The 13,559-nt window shown below is 37.0% G+C and overlaps 1 protein-coding gene across 1 annotated transcript; it reads left to right on the top strand.

The window, feature by feature from the left end:
- Window positions 1-735: 735 nt before the first annotated feature.
- Window positions 736-11,651, top strand: LOC117319695 (cystine/glutamate transporter-like). Its single transcript, XM_033874461.1, has 9 exons — window positions 736-861; window positions 1,688-1,793; window positions 2,873-2,917; window positions 4,260-4,383; window positions 5,302-5,405; window positions 6,282-6,378; window positions 8,897-9,046; window positions 9,655-9,832; window positions 11,279-11,651. Exons 1-9 carry the CDS (start codon window positions 765-767, stop codon window positions 11,329-11,331), a joined length of 954 nt encoding a protein of 317 aa, XP_033730352.1. The 5' UTR covers window positions 736-764; the 3' UTR covers window positions 11,332-11,651.
- Window positions 11,652-13,559: the final 1,908 nt, after the last annotated feature.

Below are 13,559 nucleotides of genomic sequence, written 5' to 3'. Positions count from 1 at the left end.
TCATATCATGATTTTTAGCGTTTATTATCAGATATTTACATTTTTGTTATTTGTCGAACTTTGACAAATAACAAAAATGTAAATATCGTATAATAAACGTAAATCATGATATGAACCTTCGAAGCTTTAAATTTGATAGGACTAAATCAGAGAATAAAATTGTATACACGTTAAACACCCCTATTCTACAACATACAACGATTATTAATATATTGTCTCTAGTCGTGTTCAAATTTAGAACTTATCCTCAGTTATATTTTATGAATACTTCATGTTGACATGACAAAAAATTGTGAAGAAAAAAGAGGAGAAAAGTAGAGAAAAGATAAGATTTTTGGACACCGATATCCCTCCTGGGTATCTAAGTGTTGCCTTTTAAGCCGAAGAAGCATGCTCTGTTAGCTGAGTTTCAGAGACAATATCAGGGTTCGCCCTGGACCCAAAATCATGGGCCATTTTGATAAGATTTCAGAAATATTATTGGCCAAAACATAGAAAATTGAAGAAATTTGTAAGTTTTGGTGGGCCATTTTGGAAAATATGGGGCAAATTACCCCATGGCCCCCTCCAGAGTTATCCCTGCAATATAGCCTAAATGCAGCTAAGAAGTCACACAGACCTGTTCCATTTACACTGCTAATTATATAATGTGCTAATTGATTACATTTACCTTTGTTAATTTACACTTTCTCCATCCCTAAAAACGTTGATTTAAGCAGACTCTGTATGTTTCAGTGACTTTGGTGGCCCTCAACTGTGTCTATATGAAGTATGTGACCAAGGTACAGGCGTTTCTCTCCCTCACCAAAATCATTGCTCTCCTAATTATCATAACTGGAGGAATAGTTCGCCTGATCCAAGGTAAAAAGGTGGTTACTCATAACCAAATAAGGAAATACATTACTCATTAACCCTTTCAACCCTAAGAAACTTTAGTGGACTCTGCCATTCATTATTGATGTCCAATATGGTCAGCAGGGGTGAAAGTGTTAACAAATAATTCACTACTCATTATAACCAAATATGATCATTGTTTGTTACTCAATTACCTAATAAGGAAACCATTGTATGCTACTCATTACCAAATAAGGAGATCATTGTGGGTTACTCATTACCAAATAAGGAGAACATTGTATGTTACTCATTACCAAATAAGGAGAACATTGTATGTTACTCATTACCAAATAAGGAGATCATTGTATGCTACTCATTACCAAATAAGGAGATCATTGTGGTTTACTCATTACCAAATAAAGAGATCATTGTGGTTTACTCATTACCAAATAAGGAGATACATTGCTCATTACCAAATAAGGAAGTTTAAGTTCATTGTATGTTATACTCATTACCAAATAAGGAAATCACTGTTAGATGCTCATTACCAAATTAGGAGGTGTCTTATATGTTACTCATCACCAAATAAAGAAATATGTTAATGATCGATGTGACCTTGACATTTATTTGACTGAGACTATTTTATGACCTTCAAGTTAGTGTGACCTTGACATTTTTTTGACTGAGGCTGTGGATGACCTTTATGTGCATGCATGACCTTAACATGTATGTACAGCATTAACCTTCACTCATGACCTTGAACTTGCCCTGAATGGAAGACCAACATTCAAAATACAAAATGTTGTTCATTTTTCTTTAAAAAACTTATATATTGTATCAATTTTACTTGAAGGTGAGACAGAAAACTTAGTAAATGCTTTCCCAAAGACAGCAGAGAGTCTAGAGGCAGGAAATTTAGCCATGGCCATATTTTTCTCAATTTTCACCTACGGGGGATGGTGAGTTATCTGCCTTGTTTGCACCCAATCTTATAATAATTATATATATGTATGTATACATTATGAATAAAATATAAATAAATTGCAATCTACAATAAAAGGTGTAGGAATCTTAAATGATTATACATGATGATAGAATTTATAAGTGTAACATATAGCACATGATTAATTTAATCTAAATCACTGCCCTTGCTAGGGATCGAACCCGTGACCTCTGGCTTACTAGTCTTGCGCTCAACTGATCGAGCTAAAGAGAAGATCTCTCTAGCCATGCGGTATATTGCGGCTAGTATTCACCAGGGTTATATAATAAGCATCAGAAAACAACTAGAGCTTATAGAATAAAAATATTATCAATAATATATACTGTACATGTATATCCAAAAAATATGTAAAGATATATTTCTCTTAAAATCTTGCACTCCTCATCTTCACCAGCTAAGACACACCTGTTTTTTGTTTGAGGATTGAACAAAGTATATTGGTTTATGGATGTATAGACCAAACATTGAACTTCAATCTGAATACACTTGAGCGGTTTAGGTAAAGAGTGCAATTTTTTTTGGGGGGTTTTTGGTCTATATATGGATTATTATCTCATTCAATCCTTACTACCAAATGTTAAAAAAAAAAAAAAAAAAAATTGTGTATACAAATGTACGTTTAATGAAAATTAATTTACCAAAGGAAAGAGTGTTTTTTCTATGAAGCAATGATTTTAATTTTGACTAAGCACAGATCTAGACTAAGTTTCAAATTTTCCGTGTGTCATTTGCTGCGAAGAAACTCATTTTAATCTCAATTCCAAGTATGATATTTGCATATTGGAAGGCAAACAATACTTTAATGGTCGTCAATAACTTTGTAAGATAGAAGCGGACAGTTGTATGAAATCACAAAAATCAATGCATCTTTATGGAAAACAGTTCATTTAAGTATGATGTCATCAAAACATGTGCTCATTTTTTTTGGTGTAATATTTTATGGACAGATTAAATACAGGTAAACCAATGAAAAAATTGCATTACAACTCAAAGTAAGTTATGAAGCAATTGTATAATTTTGTATCTTTTTTTAAGGCAGGTTCTCTGTAGTCTAATGGAAGAAGTGAGAGATCCGGGAAGGTAAGAAAATAGATTTCATACCCTTCAGGGCCCAGGGCAAACTTTCAAAATCACTCGTCCATCGGACTAGTGGCCTGGTTGAAAGTACTCATCCGAACAAAGAATTCACTAGTCCGGAAAAACAATCCAATTTTCGTTGAGCCATTTTTATTCAGACATCCTCGGACAACACCCATTATACTTACATGTCAACCGGAACACTCGGAGGTTATCAGTCATCGTACATGGACTTCTGATCTACAGACAAAGATAGGCCCACTTACCTGCTATTATGCAGTAATTTTACTATTTTTCATAGTAATGGCACAAAAAAGGATACATAACTAACAATGCATTTATTGTTAAGCAATTTTATTAACGAATACTGAAATAACATAGAAAAATTCTACTCGTCCGACGGACAAGTTGAAAATCAAAATCACTCGTCCGTCGGCAAAATCTATGTGTCAGGACAAGCGGACGAGTGCTTTTGCGGGGCCCTGTCCTAGATGTTCAGATAATATAACAGAGCACATGATTAATCAAATTAAAATGACTACCCCCACTAGGGGTTAAACCCAGGACCTCTGGCTTACTAGCTTTATGCTCAACCAATCAAGCTAAAGACAAGATCTCTCTAGCCGAGCAGTATATTGGGACTAGTATTTTTCAGGATTGCATACTCCCCCTCTAGGAAAGAACTTTTCCTCAGGTTTTTCCAAGGTTAACAACGATATGCTTGTGGAGCAAGACTGAGTATTTTCCCAAATTCCCTACATGGGCACCAATGTAGCTGGAATGCATGATTAATTAAATCAAAATCACTTCCTTCGCTAGGAATAGAACTCAAAACCTCTGGCTTACTAGCTTATAGGCTCAACCGATTGAGCTAAAGAGATCCCTCTAGCCAAGTGGTATATTGCAGCTACTTGTAGTACTTATCAGGGTTACAATAATATTGAAGCTATGATTGTCACAGGTCGGTGAAGTGTATCCCAGATCATGCGGACGTGAAAAGGTATGAGGTACCAGGGTTTTTTCTGAGGGCTTTTTGGGACTGTTAATGGGCCCCATTCACAATTGAAATTATTTCATATTTTAAGCAAATCCCAAAACAGCTTACTCATGAACAAAATTCCCAAATTTTCTTCCTAAAAAGAGACAAAAAGACCCCTTCCCAAACCAGTGAGAAAAATCCCTGGGTACACTTACCCAACCAGTTTCTTCAGTTTTGTCTTACAGTAATTATAACATCCTCATACGTTTCCATCCGGGCCAATGAGAGTGTAAGTATATGTTTATATATCTTTTTACCTGTTTTGCAATTGTTGTAGTTCTTTGTTTTTTTGTAATTTTTTTACAGAGATGCTCCTCGAGCTGTGTATTTGTCCTTTGCCATTATCGTCCTGAAATACATCCTCACAAACCTCGCTTATTTCATCGTTTTGTCACCTCACCAGATCCTTCATACAGACGCTATAGCAGTGGTTAGTATGTACAAGTTTTGAACAAATCATGAAAATATTGATTGGAAAAGTATTAGAAATCTGTTTTAAACCATTTCTATACTTTGCTCCAGTTCAATAATCTCTCCTGTCTAATGGGAGGTATTATATTGTAAGACAGTATGTCAGAATACTCAGGTGTTGGATTAGACAGGATGTCAGAATGTTGAGGTGTTGGATTAGGCATGATGTCGGAATACTCAGGTGTTGGATTAGACAGGATGTAAGAATGATCAGGTGTCAGATTAGACAGGATGTAAGAATACTCAGGTGTTAGATTAGACATGTCAGAATACCCAAGTATCTTATTAGACAGGATATCAGAATACCCAGGTGTTGGATTAGACATGAAGTCTAAACTTTCAAAGGTCAGATTAGACAGGATGTCAGAATACTTGGGTCTATGGTAAGAGAGGATGTCAGAATATTAACCAGTGTCGGATTTGACAGCCTCACAATCTCAGAGTATTCAAGGGTCAGATTAGACAGGCATTTTCTTTCAAGGACGTCAGTAAGCACAGTGGTCATAATATAAAGGGTCAGAATGTTCAACTAAATGTATTCACCAGGAAAATTGTTGATTGCAATGGCATGCAAATTTGGATAGGAAGAACTAAAATATTATACAGGCACATTGGACCTTTTTTATGTCTCTTCTGTAGATTTTTACAGATCTTGATGTGTTAATGTAAAATGTTAATTGCAATGGCACTTAAATTTGACAGGAAGAATTGAAATATTATACAGGCACATTGGACCTTTTTTATATCTCTTCTGTAGATTTTTACAGATCTAGATATGTTAATGTAAATTGTTAATTGCGATGGCATGTAAATTTTGACAGGAAGAACTAAAATGTTATACAGGCACATTGGACCTTTTTTATGTCCTCTTTTGCAGATTTTTACAGACATGCTGTACCCGCCGATGACACCAGTCATTTCCATCCTCGTGGGGTTGTGCTGTGTGGGAGTCTTAAATGCCAGCATCATGGGACATTCAAGGTATAACACTACATTTGATCCTTGTCGGAGAAATAACTCTAAAATTGCAAATTTTAATGCCTAGAAATTAAACCATATCATGCTAGGGAATTGTGAAATTATTGATTTGGTTGATAAACTTTGCTTCACAAGTAAAAACTAATTGGGAAGTACCAGATACATAGATTGTACAGACCTTAAAAAGTGGTTGAATTTCAGAGCAGGGTTTGGAAAGTGCTGATTCAGAAATACATTATTGTAAATGCTGGAAAAGTGCTTGAAGTTTGATAGTTAGTTCATTAGTCAGTTTGACAGTTGAAGTGTGTTATGAAATTTTCTAAGAAGACACCTTTTGAATCTTCCTCATATCTTGTATGCAGGTGCCCCCCTTGGTTCCAAGTTGTGTATAATTAAATTTGCGACTGATCAAAAATCAGAATGACTGACAGGTGTTGTTTTTGTGCTGCGTTACGCCGCTATGCAATAGTGACATTCAAAGTCAGACATCAAGCATTCAGGTTAGACTTTTGTTTGTTTAGTAACATTCACCGTCCATTAGTGCAACTAAAATTGGGATTTTATTATTTTCTTATTGTTAAACAACTGTCTTCTTCGTAATGTCTTACTTGTTCTGCATGCATACATCTCGCTCAAATCGGAGGCTGTTCTTCAATGACCATAGCTGTTGATAGCATGTTAAACAATACATACAAAACCAAACCATGCAGTTAATTTTATGGTGCCAAATCACATTGTTGCACAATGTTGCCAATTCCTGTATTACCGGTACATCTCAAATAAATTGGAATATTTTTCATGTGCCTTCCTCCTGGGCCTCAGCTTTTTGACAGTGAAGATTCTTATCAATATTAATCATGTTTAAATGTCTTTCCACAGAATCTTATTTGCAGGAGCCAGAAATGGACACGCCCCTTTGATACTTGGAACACTACATGTACGGTTCCTTACACCCTGGGCAGCCATCATCGTCATGGTAACAAAATTCTTTTATTTATAATTTAATTTTTCTAGTTGCATCATATTATTTCATGGTGTTTTAATATTTCCGTGACACAGAATTTTCCAAATGTAAGATTTGATAATACAATGAAGTGCTATTTTTTTTATGGTACAAAAGCGTTTAGTCAGCTGGAAAATTGTCATGAGACATTTTCGTAGGAATAGCACATTACTATTGCAGGTAATCTGAGGGATTGGAGATGTTTTAAATATTTTAACATAAGGGACGGAATGGATATAAAACCACCCATTGTTAGACCACCTGCACAATTATATTGGAGTGTTATCAAGTTTTGACAATTTGACAGCTTCATACTTCACATTTTTGTCCTATCAACGAATAGTGAACAGTTGTCAAGACTCAGTTTGTTTGTTCGCTTGGTTTATCTCCCTGTGAACAGCCAGGGTCATTTTGAGGCGGGGTCTCCTTGTAGTAGTTGGTGACTACCTCAATGAACAACATACTGGAGGTCTGTCACATGCCATCCAGAACAATTAGGGTGAAGTTTCTTGCCAAGGGACACAACCACAACAGCTCATGCTGGCCTATTCCTCAGCTTCTCGAGATACACAAACTGACACGGGTAGGGAGTGTTGAACAAGGTATCTTGGATCTTCACCCGAGATTACGTGGCTGACACTCTAACCGACTGAGCTATTGCGGTCCCCTCACCTGCGATTTCTTGGCCGGCACTCTAAACGACTGAGCTATCATGGCCACCTCAACTGAGATTTCCTGGCCCCGCACTCTAACAGACTGACCTATTTGCGGCCCCCTCACCTGAGATTTCTTGCCGGCACTCTAACCGACTGAGCTATCGCTGCCCCCTCACCTGAGATTTCTTGGCCGGCACTCTAACCGACTGAGCTATCGCGGCCCCCTCACCTGAGATTTCTTGGCCGGCACTCTAACTGACTGAGCTATCGCGGCCCCTGGTCATTTGCACTCGTTGCTTGACAAAGGAAATAGACACTTTTTAGGTCATCTGACCCGAAGGGTCAGGATGACTTATAGTCATCATGTTTCGTCCGCCGTGCGTAAACTTTTCACATTGCAAACTTCTTCTCAAGTTCCACCAGTGGGATTGAGCTGAAACTTGCCTGAAATGATGCTGAGATGGTCCTGACAAAGTTTTGTTATTTTTCGGGTCAGTTTGAAATCCAAAATGGCCGCCAAAGCCGCCATTTTGAAAACACATTTGAAACTTCTTCTCAAGTTCCACTGGTGAGATTGAGCTGAAACTTGCCTGAAATGATCCTGGGATGGTCCTGAGGAAGTGTTGTTATTTTCAGGTCGGTCAGAAATCCAAGATGGCCGCCATGGAAGCCATCTTGAAAAACACATTTTAAACTTCTTCTCCAGTTCCACTGGTGCCATTGAGCTGGAAATTGGTGAAGATGTTAAGGAAGGAGAGCCAACAAAGTGTTGTTATTTTTCGGCTTCGTAAAAACTTTGACATGGCAGCCACGGTGGCCATTTTGTAACATGATTGCGCAATCCTGGTTTTTCTAGACAACACCTATTTCAAACTTCTATTCAAATTCCGACAGTGGGATTCAGTTCTTACTTACCAGAAATGATCCTGAGATGGTCCTGACCAAGTGTTGTTATTTTTCAAGTCGGTCAGAAATCCAAGATGGCCACCATGGCAACCATCTTGAAAAACACATTTTAAACTTCTTCTCCAGTTCCACTGGTGCGATTGAGCTGGAAGTTGGTGAGGATGTTAAGGAGGAGAGCCAACAAAGTGTTGTTATTTTTAGGCCTCGTAAAAACTTTTAACATGGCAGCCATGGCGGCCAATTTGTAACATGATTGCACAATCATGGTTATTCCGAACAACACCTATTTCAAACTTCTTCTCAAATTCCATCAGTGGGATTCAGCTCTAACCAGAAATGATCCTGAGATGGTCCTGACCAAGTGTTGTTATTTTTCAGGTCGGTCAGAAATCCAAGATGGCCGCCATGGCAGCCATCTTGAAAAACACAATTTAAACTTCTTCTCCAGTTCCACTGGTGTGATTGAGCTGGAAATTGGTGAGGATGTTAAGGAAGAAGAGCCAACAAAGTGTTGTTATTTTTCAGCCTCGTAAAAACTTTGACATGGCAGCCACGGCGGTCATTTTGTTACATGATTGCGCAGTCATGGTTTTCCTGAACAACACCTATTTCAAACTTCTTCTCAAATTCCACCTGTGGGATTCAGCTCTATTTTACCAGAAATGATCCCCAGATAGTCTTGATCAAGTGTTGTTATTTTCTGGTTGATCCAAATTCCAAGATGGCCACCATGGCCAACAGTGCCACTATACCTGATACAGAGAATGCATACTACAATAGTATTTTTTTTTAAGGTCTTTAATTTAGAGTCAGATGACGGTTAAGGCCCTTGGGCCTCTTCTTTTATAATCTAGTGAACAGTTTTCAATTCCTGTTGATCATGATGTTAAAGTTAAAACATCTTTTCAGATATTATGTGTTTGTTACAGAGTGCCTGGTCCCTGGTCATGCTGGTGACGGGAGGACTGACAACATTTATGGAGTTTATTCAGGTTTTCTCTACGATCCTCAGTATATGTGTCATATCTGCTCAGTTGTACTTACGCAAGACCCAACCAGACATCAACAGACCATTTAAGGTAGGCCGAGTTGGCCATGGCTTGACTCTCGTAAGGCAGTGTTGATACAAACGAGATTTATTTAAAATTCACTGACTATATATAGGCAATACCCCGTAAGCCAACTGAACGTGTTTGTTTTAAAGCAGCCAATACTGAGACAATAATTTGATATGTCTGTGGACATTCCTTGTTTAATAGGCAGTACTGAGACTGAAATCTATCTCATTCTAACCTAGTTATACCTTTTTCAGGCTAACATAGTTTTAACTTTTTCAGGTTAACCTAGTTATAACTCTATCAGGATAACCTACTCATAACTGTATCAGGCTAACCTAGTTATAAATATCGGGGCTAACCCAGTTATAACTATTTCAGGCTAACCTAATTATAACTGTTTCAGGCTAACCTTGCAGACTAACCTAGTTACACTGTATATCTCTATCAGACTAACCTAGTTATAACTGTTTCAGGTTTACCTAGTTATAACTATTTCAGACTAACCTAGTTATAACTATGTTAGGCTAACCTAGTTAAAACTGTTTTAAGCTAACCTAGTGATAACTATTTCAGTCTAACCTAGTTATAACTATTTCCGACTGACCTATAGCTAGTTATAAATATTTCAGGCTAACCTTGTGATGGCTGTGACGGTTTTGGCTGTCAATGCGATCCTGCTGGTAATGTGTGTGGTCGCTGCCCCTAAAAGGATTGGTCTTGGTCTTGGAGTGTGGCTAACTGGTATTCCAGTGTATATAGTGTTTGTGCAATGGAAGTCAAAACCCAAAGGATTCAACAAGTGTATGGGTAAGTATCTTACCTGATAATATTCAGTTTCATGATATACCTGCATGGCCCATTCTTCAACTTGAAATCCCCCTTACATAGAAATTAATTTGAGATAACCATTTTAAGGCACTAATAAACTACAGTAGCTAATAAATAAGCCACCCTCTTCATTTTTGCATAATCACCAAATTTAAAATAATATGGTAAAAGTGATTCACAAATAAGTCCTCCGTAAGCTTTAATAGTAAACTTTTACACTTAAAATGATTTGGTTTGGTATTGTGAGATGTCCTTTCAACAGTTGCTATGGTTATTTATAGATGTCCTCCCCTGTGTTTGAGATACATACTTGTGAGGTATATGTGTGTGTGTGTTTTGGGAGGCTGTGGTAGGGTCTTGTTTTGTCTCCTTGTGATAGGGCGGAACTGATGCCATCTTTATAGTGCTGTCTCACTGAAAAAACATACTGCTGGAGACACTCAGCAGCTAGGACTCCCCACCCGGTCACATTATACTGACAACAGGCCACACAGTCAATCCACTCCCAAAATGCGGAATATTCTGCACGAGTCGCAACTACCATTTTCAAAGACTCTGGTATGTCTCGGCCGGGGGACACAGCCAAAAGCTGTCCTCACAGGGGCGAACGCTCAAATAAAAGTCAAATTTGTGGTAGTGTCAAAAAAGACATAAGAAAGAGTTTTCTTATAAAGAAGAGAAAAAATAATATCCCAAATTTAGTCGCATCACAAGATCATCCAATGGGGACAGCAGGTGTCCTTCTTGCAGGGAACCATTACCCAAGGGAACAGGGCCAATATGAGGATAAATGTGGTATTTTGCACAATTTATGTGATAAATAGTTCTGTTTCTCATATCAATGTATGGTAGAATGCCATATATCAGAATTTTTGCCTTGTGTACGTCTTAAGTTTACTGGTTATATCTGAACATTTAACTTAACAAAGTGTGACCTGAGTGGTTCAGATATGTAGCGTTCTGTTATAGGAAATTGGTTTAACTTATAAGATAATTTGATATGCGACTTGACTGGCTTAAACTTTCAAATTATTGAACTTGATGTATATATTCCATAATATATTGACGGTAATGAGAAATCCTCAATTTACTATATAGAGTTTAATTTCCATCTTTACTTTTCTATTGTCAATAAAAATACATGTAGTACAGGAAATTTGATAAAAATATCCGTGCTTAGTGTTTATGTCCGTGATAAGGACAATGACAACCATATGCAAATATTTTGTATTGCATTTTTAAAAAAGATGAAATTGAAAATGAAAGCAAAAATACCAGATTTTTTTTTATAAATATTTTTCAATGAAAGTTATATTTTAAAAAGTGATAGTAATGACTTTGATAGTAAGATAATTAAACAATGATTGTTTGAGTGAAAATTAAAATATAACAGATATTCTTTATTAAAAAAAATTACTATTTCAGCAAAGATCACACACAGCATACAGAAGGGCCTTCTGCTGGGAAAGTCAGTATAAGGTCGTCACAGGTGCCTAACTACATAAAGCTCCCTTGCTGGGAAAGTTATTGTGATAGAATCACTCTAACTTTCTGGAAAACATACAAATACTCAATTCTTTGTGAAAGTAACTCCTATGTTTCTTGAATGATTTCGATGAAAGTTAGTTGAAAGGGTTGACGGATGGCACAATAGTAACTTGCCTGTCACCTAGGCAGGTGGGACTTGATTCCTGATCTAACATGAAATGATATGGGATCACCTGACTGACCATGTGTTTCGTTTTTTTCCCTGGGTATTCCGGTTTTCTCGGATACTCCCCTGCCTTATAAGATAAGTACCCCCATAGGATTTGTATCCGGATACTAAAACTGACCATAGGATTTGTATCCTCCCCCCCCCAATAGGAAAAGTACCCCCCCCCCCCAACCATATAAAACTCTAGCAGTACATGGGTGTTCAATATATTGATTTTCTGTACTAATACAGTATAATTGAATTTCTTTTTTCATAATTGGAGGATTAAAAGAGTTTTTATAGTATTGGAGGAATGTATATATATTGATCGATCTAACCATGACACGTCCGGTGACAGCAAACATGATGATTATATACAGTTTGGTTCCCAGTTTACTTTATACATGGGCGCCATTGTAACAGAGTGCATGATTAATTAAATTTAAATCCCTGCCTCCGCTAGGGATCGAACCCAGGACCTCTGGCTTACATGTACTTGTCTTAAGCTCAACCGATTGAGCTAAAGAGAAGATCTCTGTAGTCGAGCGGTATATTGCGGCTAGTATTTACCGGTGTAGCATGGTATTTTGAATCATGGTGAAATGACCCCGGGGTCAAAATACCATAATGGTATTTTGACCCTGGGGTCAATTTACCATGGGGGTCAAAATACCATACTACACCGGGGTTACATACATATGCATGTGTAAAATGTGTCGATGTTCTTACCTGTTTGCTTACCTGGTGAGTCTTTGATGACAATTAGGGAGGGGGCGGGGAGCAGTCATGAATGGAGTCAAGGTGTGATGTACACAATCATCAGGCCATGGACTTGACAGGTGTGAATGTGGATGGTTTGTGTTGTGACAAGCATTATTTTTAAAAAGGCTTTATATAAACTTAAATATTAAAACATGTTGAGTCGAAAGAAATATCTCATCAAACTTTGTATTTATGTTTCACTTACTTTCACATGTATTAATGACTGTTCAAATATATTATTACCAGTATTATATTGTCAATATTTCTTCAGTATTAACTATTATAATATATAATATGATATGTATATAAAAGTAAAATTATTACCTGTTATTGTTCTATATAAATGGATAGAATTACCTGCTGATTATTTGTCTTTATTAAATGTATACATACCATTTTTTCATTTTTCAGAAATTAGACATATATATGGATTTTTTACATAAATAACTTTTTGGTTGAAGTAGGATTTTCTTCATTCACAAAATATACCAGATACATTAATGAGCAAAAATTCATGTTTTCACATAATTGATAACATGTTATTTTGGCCTGGTAGAAGGTGAAATTTGGAGTGTTTTTCAGAATACCCATTCAATCTTTAATTATCTTGCATCCTTTCTCTAAGAGTATTTGCATCACTTTTCCTGTATGTCGGATCAGCTTATTTCTTCCTAGGCATATATATAGGATTTGTATCCCCTACTTTATCTAAGGTAAGCTGATTTCTGTAGCCATAGGATTTGTATCCCCCCTACTTTATGTGAGATAAGCTGATATTTCTATAGCCATAGGATTTGTATCCCCCCTACTTTATGTGAGATAAGCTGATTTCTGTAGCCATAGGATTTGTATCCCCCCTACTTTATGTGAGATAAGCTGATTTCTATAGCCATAGGATTTGTATCCCCCCCCCTACTTTATGTGAGATAAGCTGATTTCTATAGCCATAGGATTTGTATCCCCCCTACTTTATGTGAGATAAGCTGATTTCTATAGCCATAGGAATTGTATCCCCCCTACTTTATGTGAGATAAGCTGATTTCTATAGCCATAGGATTTGTATCCAGGATTTGTATCCCCCCTACTTTATGTGAGATAAGCTGATTTCTATAGCCATAGGATTTGTATCCCCCCTACTTTATGTGAGATAAGCTGATTTCTGTAGCCATAGGATTTGTATCCCCCCCTACTTAGGGAAAGGATTTCCATAGCCAAGGGTTTGGGGACCCCCCCACTTTTTTGGTGGAT

The sequence above is a fragment of the Pecten maximus genome, unplaced genomic scaffold, assembly GCF_902652985.1.
Source record: "Pecten maximus unplaced genomic scaffold, xPecMax1.1, whole genome shotgun sequence".
Lineage (NCBI taxonomy): Eukaryota > Metazoa > Mollusca > Bivalvia > Pectinida > Pectinidae > Pecten > Pecten maximus.
Note: the sequence above shows the minus strand (reverse complement) of the source record. Positions and strands in the feature narration are given on the sequence as shown.